A 26,082-nucleotide genomic window follows, 5' to 3' on the forward strand; every position below is an offset into this window, starting at 1 on the left:
TCCACGTAAGCATCTCACCTTGTATCCATTCTTGTTGATAATATAAAATCTGATGAAAAAGCTTCAATAAAAAAACTGACTTCACAAAAAATTACAGAACATAAAAATCAAAACAAAAAGTTGTAGTTGTGAAACTATTAGGTTTTTTTTTTCCCAAATTGAAATTCATTCATAAGAGAACCGCGATTGTTTAGTACATAAGCTGGCGGATACAAAATCCCCAGAGACAATAGCCCAAAGAACAGGCAGCTAAAACCCACCCCGGAGCACTTTTCGAACATAACCATAACAAGGCAAGGAAACGAGACCATTCAAGGACTCAATAAACTATAAATAGTAACACTAGAACATACAACAAACCAGTACAAGAGACTTCCCTAAGTAGCAGGTAAAAATGATCTGGATAAATCGATGCTGCCCTCGGCACGCCATCCGAAACAATCCAGTTGTAGAACCCGAAGACACCGATGTGCCTTCTCAAACCCGGATCTATCGCTGCCGCCTATGGCCTGCCAAACGACACCATCCCCACTCAAAACCAAGAAACAGGGCTTCACAACCCGACAAGACAGATCGCTTCACGATCCTCAAAACTTTCGGATACGGCTTGAACGCACTCTCTGACGTCCACTTAACACCTAGATAGAAGCCCACCATAAATCTTCACACAAACAAGCCTCGATCGAACTCCAAACCAAATACAAACATTAACCACCAAGCCGACGAGAGATCACTGATACCGCCACAATAAGAGGAGAAAACTGCAACTGGAACTGTCAAACACTACGCAGAGAGACTGAGGCAACACTACAGCAAGCATACCACAAACTACAATCTAAACAACAATATCAAGACACAAGCAAGAGGATCGAAAAGGTACACCAAAGCCTTGATACACCAGCAAACCGTCCCTACTGTAAGCCAAGCAACGACCGTCACAGTCCGGAATGAAAAAGGCGGGTCTTGACTTTGGAAATGGAGCAACGAACACCAAGTCGCAGCTTCGAAGAGGTCAAAGTACATGTCACCGGAGCAACCACTGAGTTGACACCGGCGCTGAGAAACACGTTTCCGCAACGCAACACCGGCAAGAACCTCTTCTCTGGTAGACCACTCTACCATCGCAGATCTAAACCGTACGTCGCGTTGACTCCGGAAACCAAAGAACATACCTCTTTCCACCGCCTAATGTATATCTCCTCCAACTGTCTCACCGCCGTAGATGGAGGTAGATCCAAGGTGAAGGAGACGTCTTAACTTGCCACGCGCCGTCGTCACGAAGCTGCCGTCGCAGATCTGGGAAGGGAAAATCAGATCTTGACAAAAGCTTCAACCCTAGAAGCCGACTCCCATCTCCACTGTCTCGCCGTGAGTCTCGCCGTCACGCCATATAAAGCCGGACTCCATCACCATCAACCGCAAAAGGCCTGTGGTTGAAGCTTCGACAGGTACAGAGTGACTTGCATATCGACCAAAGAGAGCAGCGAGAGAGGAGAGCAAAGAGAAAACAAGGATAAAGAGTGGAGGGGAACGCCTCCGGCTCCGTCGAGACGGAGGCCGGAGCTAACTCTTCTACGTCGGCGCTTTTATCACGACAAACTCGCCTCTTCTATTGGGTTTAATATAATAATTACTTAAAATTAGATTTATATTAAATTTAAGCTCGGTAATAGAATAATAAAATAATACATAATGTGTGGCCTCTATGAAATAATAACTAGTTTATATATTATGAATCATAAAAATAAATTAAACTTTAAAAAATCAGTTCTTCCGTTTGTTGATATGACTTTTTAATGCATTTTTTTTTTTAAGTTTCAGGTTGGGGTTTTCTATACTAATGTTATATATTCTAAAATGTTGATTTATATTTTATACATTCTTACATTAATTAGAAATAACTGTGACTAGATTTTGATCCGCACTTTGAAAGGGCATAATTATTTTTTTTTTGACAAATTTGTTAATCCGCCTGGTTGTTCTCTAATATATTATGTATTGACGTTCCATCTTCTCTAGGTTTAGTTCCAATTTTTTTGTTCAGTTTTGGTTATGTTGTGTGTTTTCATATGATATTAGGTTAGATGATTTGATAATGAACTTGACAAAAGAGAAGAATATTAAAATATTATGATAATCGGGGAGAAAATACAGTATATAAATACTAGGTAATAATCTATATTAAATAAATAATTTTTATATTTATTTTTAAATAAAAATAATAATATTTTATTTATCTGATCAAGTTAATATTATAAACATATTTGATTTTTATCAATTCACGTATGATCCACACTTTTAAAATTTAAAAATTAAAATATTTATGTACTTTTATATGTTATATAATTTAATTTAAATTATATTAAATATATATATATATATATATATATATATAATCTGACTATATCAAATAAAACTTTATTTTGATCTTGTTATAATAAAAATTTTAAACCACTAATCACAAAATTATCAATATGAGACTTTTAATATTTTTTTTTAATTAATCGTTGTTTTAAAATTTAAAAATTAAAATATAAAAGAATTTTAGATTTTATTATATGATTAATGTGATTGTTTGATTTGCTTTGATAAAATAAAATTAAAAATGATAGAAAAATATACAAATTGTTATAATTTTTTATTATCTAAAGTTATTAATTATTATGGATATTTTATTCATATTAGCATATTATATATTCCTTATCTTTTAATTAATAAAATATAGAAAAATAAGTTTTAAAATTACTAATTGATTTTATGGTTTATTTTTAAAAATAGTATATGTTTAGATGGACCAATCTATTTTTCTAAAAACTAAAAATTGTTATTTTTGTCAAAAATAATTCATATGGCATAATTCACATGTTATAATGGCTATCTATTAATATACAAGAGATATAGTTTTTCTAAGAAAAAATTTCTAGGATATTATTCTTTAGTTTATTTTCACATAAATAGCTTCCAAAGAATAAAGTGATCAAAAGAAGTTTTATTGGGTTTAAAGTTAAGGAGATAAGTTTTGGGGTTGCGATTTAAAACTTAAAAAAAATAGAAAATAAATATTAATAGTTTCAAAAGTATTTTTGAATTTCAAAAGAAAAATTTGAAAAAATATAAAAGTTTTACTTTTGAAAATATATAATTCGAAATTATAAAAAATACTTATTATTATTATTTATATATTTATAAAGTAAAAGGTAGAGTGATCTTTTGCCTCTTTAATAAAATTATTTTGGTCATTTTTCTTCTTAAGAGCTCTTTTTGTGACAATTTATTTAAAAAAAAACAATTTAATAGAATTGCCCTTTTCAAATTTGTCGACATAGTTTTAAATAAAACCTATCAAAAATATCCTAACGCAACTTGATCCTTTATATTTTGATGATCGTTATGATCAATATAACAACGATAAAATGATTTTAATTTATGATTGAAGGTAGATATATTTATTATTTTAGTAATTATATTTTAAAGAATTATTAGTTTTCATATATCTTCTGTCTTAGTATAATAGTTTTCTGGCTCCAGCCGCTCCAGTGACAATATATTGTTACTATAATTTGGAAAGGCTAAGAAAAAAGACTGAATGAATTGGCTAGGAAAATAAGATACGTACAAGAACCTCCATCTCAATCTTTTTCCACTGAAAAATTCTACAACTTTAATAAAAAGTAATTCTATAATCAATAGAATTTAAAATCTATGTGGCAAACACTGAGAAACGACGCCGTCGGCTGCACAGGATCCATGCACGCATAGTCGCATACACAATATAAAGCTCTCCGCGCCTTCCACAAATTTCTCACTTGCCTTAGCCAGGCAGTGAAAACAAACAAAGCTCTCTCTTTTTTTTTTTGGTAAACACAAAGCTCTCTCTTCTCTCTATGGTTTCATCTCAATATACAAAAATAAATCAGGTTTTGAGAACAATATATCAAATATTTATGAAAAAAAAAGAAATAGAGTCTCGAGCAAGAACGAGATGTCGATAAGACGTATCTATCGATGCCTTAATGTTCTCATCAAAAGATCAAGTCCTTCCTTCGTATGATCCAACACAAGACCACAACTCTTTAATCTCTCTCTCTCTCTCTCTAACTTCAGTTATTACGATCACGAATCAAGATTCAAGAATGGTACGGACACCGTGTTGCAGAGCGGAAGGGCTGAAGAAAGGAGCATGGACTCACGAAGAAGACCATAAGCTCATCGCCTACGTCCAACTTCACGGTGAAGGAGGCTGGCGAACCCTTCCTGATAAAGCTGGTATCAATATTATTAATTCAGAATCATTGTTATTATTTACCTTAATGTTCCTTGGAATATTACTTTTGCGCCATTGGACTACCTTTAAATATATAAACTGCTTATATAACTGCCCATTAGTAATACAAATATTTTGTAACCTTCCCCTTTAATTCTAACAAGTCAAAAACGTATAACCATAGTGGACCTAGGCTAACTGAAACAAATCTAATACGAACTTTAAACCCAGCTAATATTCATTTTGTGTTCTGCTGATCATTAAAACAAAAAATATACCCGCCCTTTAAAGACGGGTCAGAACCTAGTACCTTTTTATTTTTAAAACTTCAAATTTCTTCATCAACAAAATGAATTCATATGCAAGTAAAAGATAAAAACAAAAACAAAGATTGAGGATTAGTTGAATAAGTGATCATAACAACTCAGCTTGTGCATACTTTTCCTTTCTTTTTTTTGTTCCGCCAATTTGGAAATATTCAGTCAGCTTTTCTTTGCTTTACTGTTTTATTAACGTTTAGTGCTTTCAATCATAACAAATTATAGGTCTAAGAAGATGTGGCAAAAGCTGCAGACTGAGATGGGCCAATTACCTTAGACCTGACATTAAGCGTGGTGAGTTTAGCCAAGAGGAGGAAGATTCCATCATTAGACTCCATGCCATTCATGGCAACAAGTAAGTTAACAAGTATAGAATATTACATTTGCATCAAAATTGACTCGATTTGTTTCCTTATTTGCTTCCTTATATTTATTAAATGATTCTCTACATAGTTGTTTATGATATCATATCATATTTGAATTTTTCAAATTAAAATATTTGTCAGTTAAAAACTATAAAATCAAATACCAAAACCAAACACATTACATCATTGTTATAAAATAAAACAAAAATATTGAACATAAAAATTTAGTTCGTGTAAAGGTGAACTAAAATTAAATAGAAAACAATTATCCGCATAACAATACTCATAAAACATTGTGTGTTTCCTTCACCGTCACGTTATTATAGTTGCGATTTGGTATCAGTTGGTAATAAATAATGCTTTGTTGATCAGATGGTCGGCGATAGCTCGTAGATTACCTGGAAGAACAGATAACGAGGTCAAGAACCACTGGAACACTCACATCAAGAAACGTCTGATCAAGAAAGGTATCGATCCGTTGACCCACAAATCACTTAATGGTAAATCATCTGACCATCCCGAGACACCGCCGGATAAAAGCAGCGTTCATCAGGATGATGATGATCAAAAGTCAAACAAGAATAATGCGTTAGGATCATTATCAGCTCGGTTCTTGAACAGAGTAGCAAACAGATTTGGTAAAAGAATCAACCAAAGTGTTCTGTCTGATATTATTGGAAGTGGTGACCCATTTACTAGTTTCACTACTCCTACTACAAGTGCTTCTGAATGTGAAAAGTCATCGAGTTCTTTCTCCAAACCAAACTCTTCAGATCTCCTCATTAATGAAAACATGATCCTCGATGCAACATCTTTGTCCTCGTCCACGTTCTCTAGCGACACCTCTGACCCCTCAGTATACGACCATATCTTCGATGACTTAGAAGATATGACCGCATTTTCATCAAGATTTTTGAATGATGTTGTATCTCATGATGATGAAGATTTCTTGATGTTGGATGAATCTTGTTTGGAGAAAACTTCGTTCATGAGGGAACTTACAAGGATTCTTCAAGACGATAAAATTGAGACGACTATGTGTAGTGATAGTCGTGTGACACCAATCAGTGAAGTTGATGTTTCCTTTGAAGGGATTGACAACTATTTTGGATAAAGTAAACATAAATGTCAAGAGTTTAATACTTTTATAATGACGATGATGATGAAAATTGAGTTTGTAATTGATTTTGCTGTGTTTTTAAAAAGTTTGTATGGGTTTCTGGCTTATAGTGATGTTGTTCGATCTGTAGGGAGCTACAAATTGATAAAACTAATGTAAAATGTATGGTATGTTTGAATCAGAAGAGACATTCAAACACTGATTAACAAAATACTCTCTCTGTATAAAGAATGTCATTTTAACTTTTTAATTTTGTTTCAAAAAAGTGTCATTCTATATTTTCAATGTAAATTTTCGCATTAAATCATTTTGTTATCTTTGTAAATGACCAATAGATGTTTAATTATTTTTATTTAAATAATTGTTTAATAAATAAAAGTAAATTAGTATATTTTGTTAATTTTTTTATCTGCGTGAATGTGTTTAAGTGACATTTATTATGAAACAGATGAGTAACAAATAATTTACAAAGACTACATTGTTGAGTTCATTTAACTTTCTCGGAGATATCCATAATTACCTGTATTATTGTTTTGGTGTACTATGCATAATGTTTCATTCCACTACCGGTTTGGTGAGTCATGTGTGGACAAGCTAGCTAACTGCTGCTAGCCGTCGGCAAGCAGGTGATATTCATGATAGTTGATTTACATATTTATTTTAATATGATCCTTTCCGTTCCACTTATGTATTTTTTCAACCGGTTCCACTTAATTTTTTGACCAAAAAAGTCGGATTTGAAAAAAAATAATCACACAAATAATATAAAACTGATTTAATTGTTGTAAAATGAATCCGAATGTATGTGTTTAAAAAAGACAAAATGTTATGTGAAATGATATGGTTGTTTTTCCTCACGAATTAAAAACACCACATGAAAAGTAAAAAGTAAAAATGACCTCAACAATGGCCGCTATAGATGTCATATGTTAATCATACCGACTTGCTCGTGTACACGCATTGCATAGACACGAACATACTTGCAAATCACATTAAATGTGGTCATGTCTTACGCCTAAGTCCACTTCATGTGGAAGTACAGGCATGACTTCTATATTCACACACAACGGATTCCGCATTTTGTCCAATAGGAGACGCAATATTCGACTGTGTCAAGAATACCCGTATCTTCTATTTCACCTATCACATCAAAATTGTCTTAAGTTCATCAATCCATGTATGAATATGATAACCTGGTCAACACGCCCTAAGTCATGTTATCCTCCATTTCGTACTAACATCGTCTTAGTCATCTTAAGTCTCAGATCGAACATTGAACATTCTTGAGCTTTTAATCCTCTTTTATTGACATTTTCTCAAACATACTATTCAACAACGGCATGACAATTATCAAACTTCATGTGATATTCAAAAAAAAAAATCACTTTTTTATTCACCCATACAATTAAACTTTTTATATATTCATTACTCAATCTTCATAAACACCAATATAGGCAACTATATTCATAACTTGTTTTTATCTCACGTGTTACCAAATTCAATATCATTAACGTAAGCTAATGCAAAATCTCCAACAGCCATATTGACCGACTCATGAAATTCATCTTCTATTTAAAACAATTTCCCATCTTTATGATTTTCCAAAAGAAATTATAACGTTTTAAAATAGTATGGATGGGATGTTACAGGTACGCATAAAAAATATAATGTTATTTAAATTTGGTTGAAAATACACTTTTAGATGATATTTCGATAGCTTTTAACATCAATCGCGAAAAGATGCCGAATTTGACATTAAATTTTCTGCCAATTTTAACTTTACATTTTCTCTGTTACAGCTCGTTTAACAGAACAAACAAGTTTAAAGTAAATTAGTTTTTGATCCGCGTTTTCAAAACGCGAGATTATTTTTGTTAATAAAATTATTAACATGTTTGTTAGCTAATAACAGAAATAAAAAAAAAATCTATTTGTTCAATCCTTTGTCACTTGATAAATATTTTGTATATTCGAAAAATAGCCTAGAAACACGATAATTGTAAAAATGTCTAACCATAAATCGTAGGTTGGTTTTTAAAAAATAAAAATTATTTTAAGTTGTTAAATAATAATTTAAAACAATTAAAACTTATTAATTAGGATTTATGTAAAATTATAGTTTTGAAACTGCATATATTATGAATATTTATGTAATATAAATTTAGAAAGAATTACATTTAATTTATAAATATCTGATAAAACTTATTCTAGTATTATTTATTATTTTAAATTTAATATTATCTAATTTTTAAAAATTTGAACTGTATTAACTTATTTTGTATATATTAAAAAGGAATTTTGACCTGTATATTTTGGAAATGAACATTTAAATAATGGAAAATTTTCTATTATTTGGTGATATATATTTCGTAAATTTTTGTTAGAATTTAATTATATAGATAATATTCGTAATGCAACGGAAAAAAAAGAAACAGAAAACATGTCATATATTATTAATACACGTAATCTTATGTAACATAAATGGTTTGAATAAGTTTGATAACATTTTGGAATATTCCTTAAATAAATTTATTTACTGGCTGATTTTAACTAATAATAATTTCTTAAAATTAATAAGTGGCATGACTTTGTAAATAAATCAAAAAGTAAGGGCAAAATCCTATGATTTTCTAAAACATATCATATATTATTATTAATACACGTAATGTTATATAATATAAATATTCGGAATCCTATAAAATGTATCATATATTTTTAATACACGTAACATTATGTAACATAAATGGTATGAATAAGTTTGATAACATTTTGGAATATTCTTTAAATAGATTTATTTTTTGGTTGATTTTAATTAATAACTAGATTTTGACAAGAATCTAACCATTATAAGAAAAAACAGTTTTGAATACACCTAGACTATTGTGCCTTTAACCGTAAAAGCGATTCATAAGGCGACTTTACAAAACAATAAGTCAATAACCGTTTTCTCCGGCGGCTCTGTCCGCCGGATTTTATACCCAGTTATTTCTATTTCTTTACACAATGTGACTAGTATGTTTTTGGCCAAGATGATGTTGCTATGGGAGATTTGGGAATTTTGTACTCAAGACTCTCCCATTTCTGATGACAGTAGTGGGTTTATTTTGATCATGTCGTTGATAATTTTATGGCGATTTGGTATGGGCCTTTGATATTCGGTTCCGAAAATAATGCGATGCTTCTCTCCTTCGGGATGAGAATTTCTCCGACACAAGCTTTCCGGTATCGGTGGTTTAGTGATGGTCTTTGTCCTCCAATTTCCAAAATTGATAGTTTATTTACGGCGGTTGGGGTATGTCTATATCTTCAATCTGTTGGTTTTGTTTCGTCAGTCTACTGGCATGATGATTTACTTCGATTCCAATCGAATGTTTCTACAAAGCCACCATGGCCACCTCCATTGAAGATGGTGCTGTTTTGTGAACCACTTATTACGGTTTTGTTTTCATAAACGATCTTGCTTGGTAGATTAAAGAGGAGCATGCCATTATTTCATATCTTAGTATGGGTTCGATGGTTCTTTTGGAGTTAGTAAGGTCTGTGATGAATCTGTTTAAGGTTTCTCGAACCATTATAAAGACCAAGGAGTCGGATAATGAGGAAGCAACGGCACCGGAGTATAATAGGAAGGTTTTTATGATTTTCTCAAAAGGATTTGTCAATTCTGAAACAGAAGCAGCATTAAGGTGCCGCAAGATGTTCCCACAAAAAAATAAATTGAAGATTCAGCTATATTGGGTTCAAAGCAAAAGATTATTATCGCCATGGGCACTTACAACAAAGCATGTTATCTCCTGCAGCGGGAGTGTTTGGAACAGATCGCGATGTAACAGATGGATCGCATCTAAAGATTTATTAAAAGAAAAAAGGCATCTAGTCAAAAGGAATGAGAGCCGAAAGATAGATCTTACAAGACCAAGAACAAAATGGAGGAAAGCTAGTGAATCAGCCTATCCTACGAATGTGTTAGGAAGCATCGTGTTATTGCTATCTCTGTTAAAAGTTCTTCTTAACAATATGTTTATTGTAATTTATGTTTCATGTAATCTATTACATTGATTTGAAATCAATAAAGAAAGATGTTATAAAAAAAACTGATTTTGACATGCGCTTCGAAAGAGCAATTTGGATTATAGACAAAGTTTAATATGAATTAATATTTTGGGATTGTTGTACATTACTATGTACAAAATCGTATAATATTGAAGAAGAGAATCTTATTAAAATTATATATTTTAAGAATTAGTTTATTTAAGATTTTTTGTAGGTATATTTTTATTTAACTATCTCTCTCTCTCTTAAGCCTATGCATTTACTTCAATCCAAAAAAAAATCTGCTCGTCTCCATGTCCAGAAAAATGTACATATTGGGTAGTTTTTTGGACCAGCTGATCTTGGCTCAGTACGGATCATACTTAAGATCTAGTCGAGTACCCAAAGTACAAAAAAATAATTTGTGTATATTAGGTATATTTGAGCATTTCAGATATGTTTTTGGTATTATAGATATTTTTTTGGGTTTGAGTTTTCAGTTATATTTTCAGGTTTCAGGTAATTCAGATTTTTTTTTTAAAAAAAATTGGGCATTCAGCTAAAATTTTAGGTATTTTCGGTTACTCGAGTTATATCCCAGGAAGCATTCAGATCTTTTCCGGGTATTTGAATATATTTTGGGTATTTGTTGGGTTTTCAAATATTTTTCTAGTTTCAGATCATTTTCAGGTACTTTTAATCTTTTTCAAATCTTAAATATCTGAACCGACCTAGACTTGCTATTTACCCAATATTACATGTATTTTACATTTATTTGAATAGTGATTCCAAACCGACCCAGACACGAAAAGAACCAATCTAAACCCGAATAAAAAAAATTCAAATATCTATATGAGTCCAAATGTTTATGATCCAAAGAACCAAAATAGAAAATAACCGACCTGAATACCAAATACTCAAACCTACTCTCTCATCATATTTTGTGTGTATTTTGTTAGAGATACATTTGTTAAATTGATATGGCTTAAGATTTACTTAGTAGATGTTTTTAACTAATTCAATAGAACATAGTTGTAGGGTTTTTAATATTTTTTATATTTACTTAATATATTTTTGTATTATAATACTTTTTATAAAAATTAAGTTAACGTAATATATATATATATATATTCTTGTTTTAACATATGAGTTGCGATTTTTTTTTTCAAATTTGATTTTGTAAATATGTGAAACTATAAAGTGTAAAATGTCATGATACAATATGTTTAGTGATATTATTAGTTGATGTATGGAACATGAAATATTAATTTAGCTTATATATGACTGTGATCTTAGTGACATTAAAAAAAATTGGGCATTCAGCTAAAATTTTAGGTATTTTCGGTTACTCGAGTTATATCCCAGGAAGCATTCAGATCTTTTCCGGGTATTTGAATATATTTTGGGTATTTGTTGGGTTTTCAAATATTTTTCTAGTTTCAGATCATTTTCAGGTACTTTTAATCTTTTTCAAATCTTAAATATCTGAACCGACCTAGACTTGCTATTTACCCAATATTACATGTATTTTACATTTATTTGAATAGTGATTCCAAACCGACCCAGACACGAAAAGAACCAATCTAAACCCGAATAAAAAAAATTCAAATATCTATATGAGTCCAAATGTTTATGATCCAAAGAACCAAAATAGAAAATAACCGACCTGAATACCAAATACTCAAACCTACTCTCTCATCATATTTTGTGTGTATTTTGTTAGAGATACATTTGTTAAATTGATATGGCTTAAGATTTACTTAGTAGATGTTTTTAACTAATTCAATAGAACATAGTTGTAGGGTTTTTAATATTTTTTATATTTACTTAATATATTTTTGTATTATAATACTTTTTATAAAAATTAAGTTAACGTAATATATATATATTCTTGTTTTAACATATGAGTTGCGATTTTTTTTTTCAAATTTGATTTTGTAAATATGTGAAACTATAAAGTGTAAAATGTCATGATACAATATGTTTAGTGATATTATTAGTTGATGTATGGAACATGAAATATTAATTTAGCTTATATATGATTGTGATCTTAGTGACATTAATATCCCGCACACATCATAATGATTGTGATCTCAACATATTATGGGTTGTCACTAATTTTTCATGGTAACACAAAAAGATATTTCGGTAGGTATAATTATTAATTGTGTATAATTAGAGTAATTAATTGTAGGACCAAAAAAAATTGAAGTATAATAAAAGAGTACGACATAAGTAGATTTTTCAGAATGTTTATCTTTTAATAGTATAGATGATTTTCTAAAATTAATGAGTGGCATGGTTTTATAAATAAATCAAAAAGTAAATGCATAATCCTATTCTACTCTAATAGTATAGATTCTATTTTAATTGTATAGATAATAAAGTAAAAAACTATTGTAATGTAATTGTGATATTCCGATACATTGACATAAAGCTAGCAAACTAAACGGAAGGCAAAGTTCACAAAAAAAAAAAAAAACTAAACGGAAGATGTTGTCATTTGTTTGAGAAATAGTATAAAAATACTAGTATCCCACTAAAAACAAAACAAAACTGTTTTTTTTTTCTCATTTTGAAAGGATCACATGATTTATGCCTAACCTCTTCAAATCACGTAAGGGGCGGTAAAGATTCGAAAGTAAAGAAAATAAAAATGGGCAATAGTCGCTTAATAAAAACAAAAAGCACAAAAGCTAAGATAGTCCAATCCCAACGGCAGCGTGAGTGCTGATTATTTAACTGACTACTACTAATAAACAATACTATTACATCCTGTCAACGTTTTACAAAGTAAATTGGTTATTTCTATCCTCTAAACAATTGTTAAAATGTCGTGAGTTACAGTAAAAACTACAAGATGATGTGTAAATGTGTATGGAATATATTAAAGGAAAAGGCGAAAAGAAGAGTGAATTTAATAATTTCCCCTTGTAGTACTTTTGAGGTGTGGTGCTAAGTGTGTAAAAACTTAATATTGACTCACTATCGCTATGGGCTGTGGTGCTAAATGTGCTAAGATATGTGGTACTGGTTAAAAGCAAGAGTTGGTGCTATTGCGTTTCTGTTTCAAATTTTGATGGAAGGATTGTTTTTATGCCATATTTAAGAATTATCATATAATAATTATAGGTCAGAAAAAACTAACGCTAAACTCAATTTTTTGCAGATTACAAGAAATCCAGATTTCAAATCTCGGAAAAGAACTATTTGTTAATGCAGACTACAAAAAAAAAGGTTTACAAGGAAGCTTCAATATGGTGCAAATAAATCTGGTCATGAATGAATCTTCATAGGACGGCTCATATGATGTAGTTAGGCATAGATTTTCATAAGGCATGTAGTGTTGCCGGTTGTCGATAGTCTATGTAATGTCATAATAAATCAGCATTAACAAAAAATCCAAACTCTTCCTTGTTAACAAAAATAAATTCATATTGACTTCAAAGTTCAAACGTACATAATCTTGGATCTAGAAAAATCTATTCATTTGAACAAAATTTCATCTTCGGAGACGAGTAGTAAAATGATCTCAAACATTCAGTTCACTTGGTTCACATTTGCCCTGTTCTCGATCATGATTCGGATCAGATCGGCTCTAGGGATACTAGCACTTTCGAGAGTTAAGACTTATTTCCATTCAAATTTGAACCATATCATCTTTAAACGGACACAAACGAATAGGACTAATCTAGTTAATGTATATCATTCTTGAATAATAAGGAGCATGAAATGGACGATTACATATTCTACAAGTACTGTTTCATGCCCACACACTTCGACCTACTTATAATCTTCTGCTTAGATTAGGATTTAGCTTTGATATTCTTTAAGCCTTGTACCGTTATTGCAAGTACCTCAAGTTCTCAAATCCTCTCATCAGCTCAAAGTTGGACTCAAGAGCATGTGGATGGACATTTCGGATAAAATGTTTCCAACCTGACAGAAGCAAACGTGACTACTATCATTACTGGCAAGAGAGGAACTCCTAACAAACGCTATGGAAACCCTGGATGATTCCTCCGGGGATATAAAATTTACACGGTGATATGAACATCAACAACATGATGACCAAGAGAGTGGCTGTGATTCACTACAATGCGAACAACCGTGGCTAAAATTTTCAATTACTAAGTAATTAAGCATAAACCTTACTGGGACAGAAAACTGAACCGGAGTGGAGCCACTAAAATGCTGAAAGACTTAGACTTTGTTTTCTTAATCAAGTCATTATGGAAACATACATTACATATTATACCTAGTCACGTAAATTCTTACACAGATTTATTAAAGAATAGCAGCAGACTGAGAATTCTACTAGTGAAGTCTCAAGATACTGAAAGGATTTGACTTTGTAGTCATCCATCTTTGCTGGATGTGTCTTGAACTTCTTTTCTATTATATATATTTTTTGGCAGCACTTCTTTTATATTCATGCACAGAGGTGAAGTAGCTCTGAATGTTTATTAATTCAAGCATCAAAGATCTTTCTCTTGTTATAAATATGATGATACAAATTACAAACAATATAGAACCAAACAGAAAAAACAGAGCATCCTCTGTTCCGCACCAAACAACAAAAAGACCAGAAGAGATCAAAGACAACACATTTCACTGATCATGTTCAAGCAAGCCAGTATCTCTAAACTTCTCTTCCACTAACCCATCAATACGAGCAGCCATCTCCGGAGTCAGATAATTAGCCCAATCTCCAACCTTCCCTTTCCTAAAATAAGCACTATTCGCATAAACCGCAGGACGGTCCTCCCTCTCCTTATCTCCTTTATTAGCTTCAAGATTCTTCAACGTCTCGAAACTACAAAGCTTCACAACATTCTCAGCAACCCCTTTCTCCTCTTCCTCAGCACTAAACCCATAACCCATGAACTCAGCCAACCTCTTCACAAACGGCAAAGGATTAGCTCTCATCGTCTCGTACCTAAGAAACAGAATCCTCTCAGGGTTCTCTTGGTAAGCCTTCCAGTAACCCAACACATGATCAAGATAAGGACCGTACACGGACAAGCCTTTGCAGAACATATCAAAAGACTCTTCAAGACTCGCGAGTTGACCTTCCTGAGACTTCTCCTTGTGCAAGAAAGTCCACATGGAGATGAACGTGTCCTTGGGGTCTCTCCAGATGTAAACCATCTTGCAACCGGAGTTGACGATGGACTCGGGTAACGACCCGTTTGGGATATGGGTGGAGAATAGTGGGTTCTTTTGGTCTTGAAGGACGTCGACGGTCGGGTAAAACGCGAAGTCTATCTCCACGTAAGGCACGAACTCGTGAGGGTTCCGTTTGAGGAGCGGGTTCGTGGCGTCGTCGAAGCGAGAGCGGTTGACGATGGCGTACGTCAGGGCTTTGAGCCAGGTGGTTCCGGTTTTCGGGTAGCTGCAGACGAGGAAGTCGGTGGGTCGGGCTTGGAAGTGGTCTTTGGCGTGGAGGAGGCCTTCGAGGAGACATTCTTGCCACCAGTGTCCGCCGTGTTGGATGAGGATCTCTTTGGGTCTCCAGCCTTTGCTCTTTGGGAGGGAAGCGATGAAGTCTTGGTACTTCTTCTGGGTCTTCTCGAACTCCGAGAGTTCGAGTTCGAGTTCGGATCCGTTCTGGGTTGTGGTTGGTTCCATTGTTTGTTGAAACAGAGGATGGGCTGTGTTGTAATAAGATGAGAGAAGATGGAATGGGATTGTTGAGAGATGAGAAAAGGTTTTTATAATAGAATAAGATAAAGATATTTTGGTAGGTGATGATGGTTTATACATTACAAACTAAAAATAAACTGGTTTTAGTGTTTATAAAAATTCAGTATTGCGTTGGAAAAAAAACATTTTTTTTTGGTTTTCAAATTCATTTTTAATTGTATTTAGAATTTTATATATTAAGTCTCGTTTGATAGCTTAAAAATAGATTATATATTTGTATGTAAATAAACTGAATATTTAATTACGTGGTTGTTGTTGGAACTAAAAAACACGTTTTAGAAATGGACATTTGTAGGTAGAAGCTTGGTTGGTCTACCGAGCTCCTTCAACGTTTGTCTCTAGCCCGATGCTGAAGTTTCTGTGCAGTTTCCATACCCTGCAAGTTGCAGGCTGCAACACTTTAGTCTCTAATAAAATAAACATTTTTCTCACTGAATTGTTAATGCAGTGCGGCCCAAAAGGCCGTTATATCTATGTACAGTATCAGAGGTCTTTTTTATATTTTTGTCAAACAGTATCACAAGTCTAACATATTTCTTTTTGAGAAGAAATGCTAAATTTATTCATCAAAAACCTTTTTTTTACGGCATGTATAACTTGTTTGAAAGAGGAAACTAATAATACTTATGGTCTTTACATTAGATGTGTTGTCTCAGACCAAACCAAAATAGAAAGAGAGGAGTTCTCCAATTTCAGAGTCGATTAATTCCTCTTTTGATTTTGGTCAATATATAACCCCATATAATTTCACCAATTTTATTTCTCTTTCACATATTTGAATTGAAATTTTTTGTCAAAAGAAACTTCTCCAATATTTAACTTTTTTCTTGGGCCGATTTAAAAATTTTGTGGCCGAAATTCTGTTTTATTTATTAGGCTAGATCGATTTAAATATATATTATTAAAGAAAAATCTCTATTAGGATTCTTCATTTAATTTTCAAGTTAATTATAAGGAAATACCATTCATATAATTATAGCTAATAATATTAACTATTTTTGATATAATTATTTTATATCTCTATTTTTGTTGTCATAATACCGTACTTTCCAAATTGACTTAATTACATCATTTTGTCCTGCATGTCACATTTCCTTTGATATATTTACATGATCCATGTGATTTGAGAACATCAAATCATAGTTGATATTTTTTTATAAGCTGATTTATTATGACATTACATTTATGAAAAATATCATAATATTAAATAACTATAATATGAAAATACAAACCTAGATTAACATCCGGTTTTAGTAATATATGTGCTTGAAATATAAGAATTACTTTTATAATGATCATATTAATTTACACACATGTACTAGCAAACACCGTTTCTTTGAGAAGTTTAGTCCTATCTCCTATATATTATTTGAGAAGCATTGCAACATTTTTTTGTAGTCACGTGTCATCACTAGAATGATTCTTAGAATCTTTAGAGAAATATGTTGGTCCATCTAAATATATAATAAGCTTTTTATTAAACCACAATAAATACATTACTAATGTGCTTCATTATTTCCTTAAATAAGATTACGGAATTACCTAATGTGGCTAAAATATATATGACAATTAATGATTTTGAATAATAAAGATTTGATAAAAATAAGTGTGTATTATAATTATATTTGTTTAATTCTAAGCTATTAAAATAAATTAAACAATCATAGTAACCGTATAATTAAAATTAAAAAAAAAATATTTATATATTATATTTTGAATTTTTAAGAATGAGCATAAATTACTAAAACTGTTAAAAGTTTCACATTCAAATTTTGTGATCTATGATTTAAAACTTTTGTTATGACATGATACAAATAATTAAAAAATAATATAAGTTGAAAGTCTCATTTAATAAGTATCAAAAATAAAAGATATATAAATATATGTATCATTTTAAATTAAACTATATGCCATATAAAAATACATAAATATCTTAATTTTGAAATTTACTTTGAACATTTTTTTAATAAAAAATTTGAAAAAATATTGACAACTTAATTTTTTTTTAAATATTATAAATTACTTAAACCATTAATTCCACAGTGAAAATTTTGTTATCACTAATTTAGACTTTTTTCTATAACAGATACAAATGATAAAAAACAAATATGAGCAAAAAACATCATCTAATAAATATTAATATTAAAATATACCATATATGTTACTATCATTTAAATTTAATTATATATCATATCAAATAGAAAAAATATTTTTTCGATTTATAAAATTTATTTATATGTTCGCACCAATTTAATTATATAAGTAATAGATAATGACTTTTTTATTCAATATATATTTATTATTTCATAATATGTTATAAACATAGAATATATAAAATAATTTATATACATAATGTTCATTCCGCGCAAGGCGCGGATCTTACCCTAGTAGAGATACCAAAGAACTTTGTCTGCATGATATCCATAGTGTAAGAACTATTATATATGTATAGCAATATAGATATATATGCTTTGGGTACACTTCTTAACCGACCATCTTTATAGTTGACATGAAACATATGGTTATTCTTCTTTTTATTATATTCCAACAACTATATATACAATATGTATTGTCCATAATATAAATATCTTGCATAGTCTACAGTGGCATTTGATGAAATGTATAGTAATGATTCAGTTTTTTTCTAATTATATTCAAACTACAATATATACTACGAAAAGTGTGGTTTAGGTATATATATTGTACGTATATGGTTTATGGGTATATCTTGCATAATATACAGTGATATTTGATAAAACACATATGGTTTATGGTATATTTTTTATTACCATTTACATTTACTGTAATTGATGTAATGTTACAAGATTTCCAGTTTTTCTTATACGCATGCGTATTATTGGTAGTGTCTACAATTAAGTTCAATAAAATTTAGTGGCACTTTATATATTGGTAGTGTCTACAATTAAGTTCAATAAAATTTAATGGAAGCTTATATATATAGCAATGAAATTACTAATATTTAGCTCCTTCAATATTTGTAACACAATACTGTATGATATCGTACCGCATTTTAATCTTTCTATTCTAGCCATGCTTTAGTTATATATTTGACATAACATGCTTCGGAATCCATGCTAAAAATTACTTAATATTATATATTTTCATAAATACAAACTACAGAATTATCTAATATAAATAAAAATATATGACAATTAGTGATTTTTAATAATAAATATTTTATAACAGTTAGTTTATCATTTTTTTTGTTTAATCTTATATTATTAAATAAATTAAACAATCACATTAATCATATCAGCAAATTTTAGAATTTTTTATATGTTATATTTAATTTTTTAAATGACTATAAATTATTAAAACTGTTAAAAATCTCATATTGAAAATTTGGTAATCAATAATTTATTTTTTCGTATAGCAAAATACAAATGATTATAAATATATATGAGGAGGAAGTTTCATTTGAAACATATATCATATTTAAACTGATAAGAATTAAATAATTTAAAATTATAATTTGATCAAATAGTTAAAATATATTTTATATATCTTTTCCTATTATAGAAAAAATTTTAAAAACATATTTATCTAACAAATATTTTTAAAAATATCTCAATCTGCAAAGGAAAGTAGATGTTTTAATATATTTATATTGTGTGTTAAGACAAGTTTTTAATATAAATTGGAGCGAAATTTTTGTGATATTACTTCGTGAATATTTTCTATGATTAGGCCGATTTGATTTCATCAGATTAATCATAAACCCGTATCATTACATATAGAAATAGGTAGTCTTGAACACATCTCCTCACCACAATCTTCTTCTCAAATCATCATTACCAAAACCATTTTTGCAAGTTGTGATTTTTTTAGTATTTTTTTTATTTTGTTTCTTTACAATTTGTTCTTTTCATATTTTATTATTCTATTGCATATGTTTCGTTTTATCTTATATTCATAATTTATATTATAAAAGCAATAATTATTTTGCTTGTGTTTCATTTTATCTTTAATTCATAACTAATTTTATATAAGTCTTTACTTACTCTTATAGATTCACTTCCACAAGTTATACTTCAATTACACAGAACCAATAACACAGTTTCGTTTAGTCATTCATTATATAACATGTAATACTTGTCGATGACTTTTACTTTCTTAATACCTATAGATTAAAAGTTATAATCTCTTTTAGTTCACTCACTCTGCGGAGGGCGCAGATTATCACCTAATAACTTTATGAAATTGAATGATATTGTTACATAAGATATATATTTGGTGTAGTTAGCTACATTAGTTTATTCTACATTGATAGCTGGTCAATAATGACAATTTTATGTGCATACACCTGTGTATATGGTAGTTTTGGTAAATACTTATTTCAAATAAAATTTCTGATGTTATTACGAAACTATCATGTAACATATTAGGATATTAACCATGTTATATAGTATAGATTGATTTAAAGAAGAAGTTGAAACAAAAATGTTACCATATATTGGAACTTTTATTTAGATATAGCTACTGACAAAAATGAGTATAAAGCAATAGGAAATCAAACAAAACCAAGAGAGAGAGATAAGAATAGCATAGTTTGATAACCAACGAAGCCCTAATTAAACCCTAGGGATTGCCTTACAAACAAGAGGGTTCTTCATCTCCAAAGAGAGCTTCAAAGTCTCGCTCAAATCTACTTCACCACAAGGGACCCACTTGAAGCGACCTAGCAACTGAGCCAGCCATAGCTCCACTGTGGCTATACCCATAGACTTACCAGGACAGACCCTACGTCCAGCACCAAAGGGAGCAAGCCTCAAATCAGATCCCATGATGGGGAAGTTACCACTTTCGGGCGCACCAAGAAACCTATCTGGCTTATACTCGTGAGCCTCCGGCCAAACCTTTTCATCATGCGTTATAGCCCACATGTTAACCATAGCAGTGGTCCCAGCGGGAATAAAGTGGGTCCCAATCTGAGTATCGTGAATGGTGAGACGAGCCCATGCGAGGAGAGGACCAGGTGGGTGCATCCTTAGGGTTTCCTTGACGATGGCACGGAGGTATGGAAGCTTGGAGAGGTCTGAGTCTGAGACTTGACGTCCCGATTCACCCACGATAACATCGATCTCGGCCTGCGCCTTGGCTTGAATGTCAGGGTGTAGAATCATTCTCGCAAGGATCCATTCCAATAGAATGGCCACGGTGTCTGTTCCCCTAAAAATCATTTCCTATACAGAAAAAAACAATTTTTATTTTTGTTATTCCATTCCATGCACAAACACATATGTACACTCCTACTTACCATAACGGTCGTCTAGTACAGTAGTACTAGTAGTATGTACAATTGGAATTGGAAAAAGTAACAATTTTAATAGAATTTTTTAAATATTTCCAAAATAGATGTGTAAATCAGTATTTACAACTTCAGAATTTTAATCACAATTCTAAATTTAGAGGTTCTAAATTATATTATTAATTGTTTAATATACGTTAATATTTTTTTTTAATGTAAATTAAAAATAACTTGAGACAATAACACTAGTACTTACCCAAAGGACGGCAATCATATCAGAGTTGGAAAGTTTGCTGTTGCCTTGCATGCCAAGTAAAACATCAACAAAGTCATCCTCATTAGTGCTTTCTTCTTCTTGACTATCATGAAGAGACCTCTTTGATATGTGGTCATCGATTATATTTCCGACAAACACATTCACCTTACCAACAAGGCTACGGCATCTTCTCCTCACGCCTTGTAAATCTAACCACCTCGCTCCCGGGAAATGATCACCCCAGTTAAAGATTCCGAGAAGCTCATAGCCTTCGGACACAAAGTGCTCCAACTCATTGGTACCATCGTTGAAATCATATGTTCTGCCGAAAACGGTAGACATCACGTTGTTAAGTGATCCAAAATGCAAGATTCTTCGGATCTCCACCTCTCCATAACTCGCCATTGCGCTGTTGATATCTTCTACCATACTATTCCCAATTTTTCTACGGGATTCGGCAAAACCGGAGATCCTCTTAGGGCTAAAGAGATGAGTAGACGAAATTCTCCTCAGCTCTCTCCAGTAATCACCAAAGGGAGCAAACCCCATAGATCTATGAAAAAGCAGCTCGTAAGCAGACTCATTCAGAGGCCTGTCTGCAAAAGCTGAGCTGTTTAAGAGCTCTTTGGCGGTCTCCGGTTCGCTAGTTATAACAAACCGGGTCGAACCGACAGAGAATGCCATGAGAGCTTTTGCATTGCAGGAGTTAGCAATACTGGCGAGGATTCTGTGTGTTGAGGCGTTATTGACGAAGGCCAAGAGGAGGCCAATGATGGGGAGACCTGCCGGGCCAGGAATGGCGGCTCGGGCTTTGGATTGTTGTCGGGTATGGACACGAGCTTTGTAAAGTGCCCAGGCAAAGCCACCTGGGGTCAACCAGAAAACGAAAAGGGATATGAAGAGGACAATGCTGAGACAAAGGTCGAGACTCAGAAATGGAAATGATCCAGTTCTAGAACCCAAAGAAAGACTCGGATCAATAGCCATTTTCTTGTCGAAGGAATTATGGTTTATTATAGATGGTGAGCCAAAGAGAAAGAAAGAATTGATAGTTATGATGATGATGATTATGGGATAGTGAGACTACTTATATAGTGGAGGAACTTCACTACTGTGAGATGGGTTAACAGTATAACATTTAATAACTAATTAGATTTTAAACCACAAGATTATTTTCTATAAATTTTAATGTAATGAGAATTAAGTTTCATATTTTTCTTTAGGAATATGAATTATTTAGATTTTTAGTTATAATTATTATTAATTATTTTTTCAAAAAGTAATCTTGAAAGTGCAGATATTGTAGGAGATCCAAGACTCATATACTCTTAATTTACCAAGAAGTATTTAGTACATTTAGGAAAAGATTTATGATTTGTAATTGGAATGTTTGTTAAAATTTTACATGATTTTTTATAATACAATGGTGTTTTATTCTTTTAAATTACATGTACTATAAAATAATATCATAATTTTTAAAAATAATATTTTAATTTAGCACTGTAATCATTATAAGTTTAATATGTATTGCGTTAGTTTATAATACTTTTTTTATTTATTCTGGTATTTAATATTTAGTAATGCTATTAATTTTTATATATATTATTATTATAAATTTATATTGTGTAAATAAGTCAAAGCTAACTAATATTAATGTATAATAATTTGATAATAATTAGGAATTTATTTATTTATTTAGCTATTTATAAAGTTTTATTTTGTAAAACAAAACTGTATATTTCTGTTTTTGTAACGATACCATAAAATTTAGTTAGATTTCAATCTTAAAAATAAGTAAATGAACATCTTTTTAATTATTATTTTTTAAATAGAAGTCGCAACTTTTTTCATGTGTAATTTTTAAGTTGGACTATCTTTAAGAATTTTTGTTAACATATTTTAAAAAGACTAATAATATATAGAATCTTTGAACTACTTTAATCATAATATATTTGATATTTTCATTTAAATATATATATATATATATATTAAAAAATTTCGAAAATATGTTTAAAAGATTTTAACAAGATCTTAATTTTCAAAAATTATATGTAAATATTTTTACTAATTTTGTAATTAGTTTTGAAATATTATTATATATTAATATATTCAGTTATTGTTCATAAAATGAAAAATAAATATTCTATCTTATTTTATCTATTATATAATCACAACAATTCATATTAAAAAAATATTATGTTAATCTAAATATTTTAACAATATCTTAATTTTCAAACAAATTAAGAATATATTTTCACTAATTTCTTAATTAGGAATGGACTATTATTATGCATTAATATATATTCAAATATTATTTATAAATTTAAAAAGAAAATCTATCTTACTTTTATCTATTTTATAATCATAATCAGTCATTTAAATTATTATATTGAAATAAATATGATAAAATTATATTAAATTGATAAATTGATAAATTTTATTTTCACAAATATAAAATATCTTACTCTATTAAAATGAGAATATAAGCTCCATTGAGCATATCCACCTCAGCAAATTAAATCAACCAATGAAATATGATTTTTTATCCATGTCACTATTTATTGAATCCAATAAAACACTTCATCTTCATTGTTCTTATTGAAGTCTATGAAATTGTTGTTATCCTACATTTAAGAATCTCTATTTTTTTAAACTTAATTACCTCTGTTGATCCTTGCAAGATGAGAGACGATGACGTTTCAACTTCCGTTGTTTCTCTCTTTATAACTCTTTCGCTGAATCTTAGCCAAATGTATGACTTCTTATAATTTGGAATCCTGCTAAATTTTAGATGTAATATTTAGTTTACAAAACGAAATAAAATAACCATACACAACATTCTCATCTTTATTGTGTTAATCATGTTATTCTTTTTTTGGTTTCGTATGATGGAAACCTATTTTACAACACATAATCCATGATACATTTGAGAAACTAAAAAATAAAAACTTAGGCCTTTTTCAAAAATAAAAGTAGAAAACTTTGTACTACAAAATATATACTAGTCTCCCGGTTAATGAACGAAAAAATAGTTTCTTCTTTTTCTTCAATTATCAACTACCACCATTAGTTCTTCTTCCATCCCCACCACCTTACTCTCCATCACCGTTACAATACGATCATCACCTTCACACTGTATTTTGTATTTATTGTCTCCTTAACCACCACCTTTTTTCTATAATCAATATCCATTTTTTCATAATCGTTATCTTCTCATTCATAATCACATTCACCATAGCCACCACAACCATCTCCAAATCCATAATCTTTGCTACATACGTCGTCTCCACTTCTGAAATCTACAGACCACGGCGGTGTTACGGGCGAGACGTCTTTATTTGTCATGTAAATTCCCGGTTGTACTATGTTATTTGAACAATATGTACTATGTTATTTTCTTTGTTTGTTACTATTCTATTTTTATAATATTTCATATTATGTGCTATGTGCATATTTTGATATTTGGGTATGGTTTATATTTTCTTTTACGGTTTAATGATTAGTATTTTGGGTTTAGTTTATGTAAAGTTTGAGTTAACTTTGGAGTAAGAATTACCTCATTCACTGCAATAATAGACATTTAAAATTTAAAGATTATTATGTACTATGCTATTTCGTTTGTTACTACTTTATTTTGATAATGCTTCGTATTACGTACTATGTGCATATTTGATATTTGGTTTAAGATTTATATTTTTTTTAGGGTTTTTAGTAAATAGTATTTTAGGCTTAGTTTATAGAAAGTTTGGGTTGACGTTATGGTAAGTATTACTTCCTTCCCTATAATCACAGACATTTCAAAATTTGAACAATATATATTATGCTATTTGTTTGTTACTATTCTATTTTAATATTTTAATATTTAAATTTATTTTGATACTTGAGTTAGGGTTTATATTTCTTTTTAGAGTTTAGTAATTAACTAGTATTATTACCCCGTGCTAAGCACGGGATCAATTTTTACTTGCAATTAACTGATGTTTTTTTTTTTGAAATATTGCACTTTAACGATCTTTTTATTGTACAATTCCAATGTTGTTGTTTCATTTTTGTTTTCATCAAAATTAAACATTATGTTAGTAACACACACCGGCATCTAAAATTAGAAGTGGATGCATTCAGACAAAGAGTTTGAAGCCTTATAAGAATTATTATGACTTTTCAAAGAGATAATATACATATCTGAAAGCAATTTTTATAGAAAGTTAAGATACATTCAAACATGCATAAAAGTAGTTAAAAATATGTTTAATCAATTCAGTTTTGTCTGTATTTTTTTTGTAAATACGTTTCTTGAAAATATAAATATCCTTATTTAAAATATAATGGAAAATAAAAACAATAAAACTAAACATAATAGATTCGATATATTTAGAATATTCGACTTGTATATAATACACTTGCTCTATTATAATCAGAAAAAAAAGATTTTTGAAACACTCAGATCAACTTACAGATTTGTAAATACTCAGCTGCATCATCAAAATTGTTAATACTCTTTTTCCCCAGTAGAGTGTTTGGTTTTTAATGTCTTTCCTTCTTTCGAAATCTGTATCACATCTTTAATACTGACTGATGGAATTTCTTCAAGCAAAGGCTACAAAAATAAAATAGATACTTGTAAAGAAGAGCATAAGAAAAATAAGCAGATAAGATCAGTTACAAAAAAAAAAGGAATCAGAGAAGATCTAAAATACCACTTGTTATCAGATTATGGACACCTGATTCTACTCCTTCGTTTGTTGTAGAA

At 30.4% G+C, this 26,082-nt stretch overlaps 3 protein-coding genes across 3 annotated transcripts; 1 reads left to right on the forward strand and 2 right to left on the reverse strand.

The window, feature by feature from the left end:
• Positions 1-3,719: 3,719 nt before the first annotated feature.
• On the forward strand, positions 3,720-6,376 carry LOC106381366 (transcription factor MYB122). Its single transcript, XM_013821270.3, has 3 exons — positions 3,720-4,266; positions 4,810-4,939; positions 5,322-6,376. Exons 1-3 carry the CDS (start codon positions 4,014-4,016, stop codon positions 6,061-6,063), a joined length of 1,125 nt encoding a protein of 374 aa, XP_013676724.1. The 5' UTR covers positions 3,720-4,013; the 3' UTR covers positions 6,064-6,376.
• An 8,195-nt stretch (positions 6,377-14,571) lies between these two features.
• On the reverse strand, positions 14,572-15,949 carry LOC106381367 (cytosolic sulfotransferase 16). The gene has a single exon (XM_013821271.3). The coding sequence runs from the start codon at positions 15,865-15,867 to the stop codon at positions 14,713-14,715; it is 1,155 nt and encodes a 384-aa protein (XP_013676725.2). The 5' UTR covers positions 15,868-15,949; the 3' UTR covers positions 14,572-14,712.
• A 4,322-nt stretch (positions 15,950-20,271) lies between these two features.
• LOC106380186 (cytochrome P450 78A5) lies at positions 20,272-23,332 on the reverse strand. Its single transcript, XM_013819994.3, has 2 exons — positions 21,333-23,332; positions 20,272-21,011 (listed from the first exon to the last, which is right to left on the reverse strand). Exons 1-2 carry the CDS (start codon positions 22,317-22,319, stop codon positions 20,400-20,402), a joined length of 1,599 nt encoding a protein of 532 aa, XP_013675448.1. The 5' UTR covers positions 22,320-23,332; the 3' UTR covers positions 20,272-20,399.
• Positions 23,333-26,082: the final 2,750 nt, after the last annotated feature.

Source organism: Brassica napus, chromosome A2 (assembly GCF_020379485.1).
Source record: "Brassica napus cultivar Da-Ae chromosome A2, Da-Ae, whole genome shotgun sequence".
In the NCBI taxonomy this organism is placed as follows: domain Eukaryota; kingdom Viridiplantae; phylum Streptophyta; class Magnoliopsida; order Brassicales; family Brassicaceae; genus Brassica; species Brassica napus.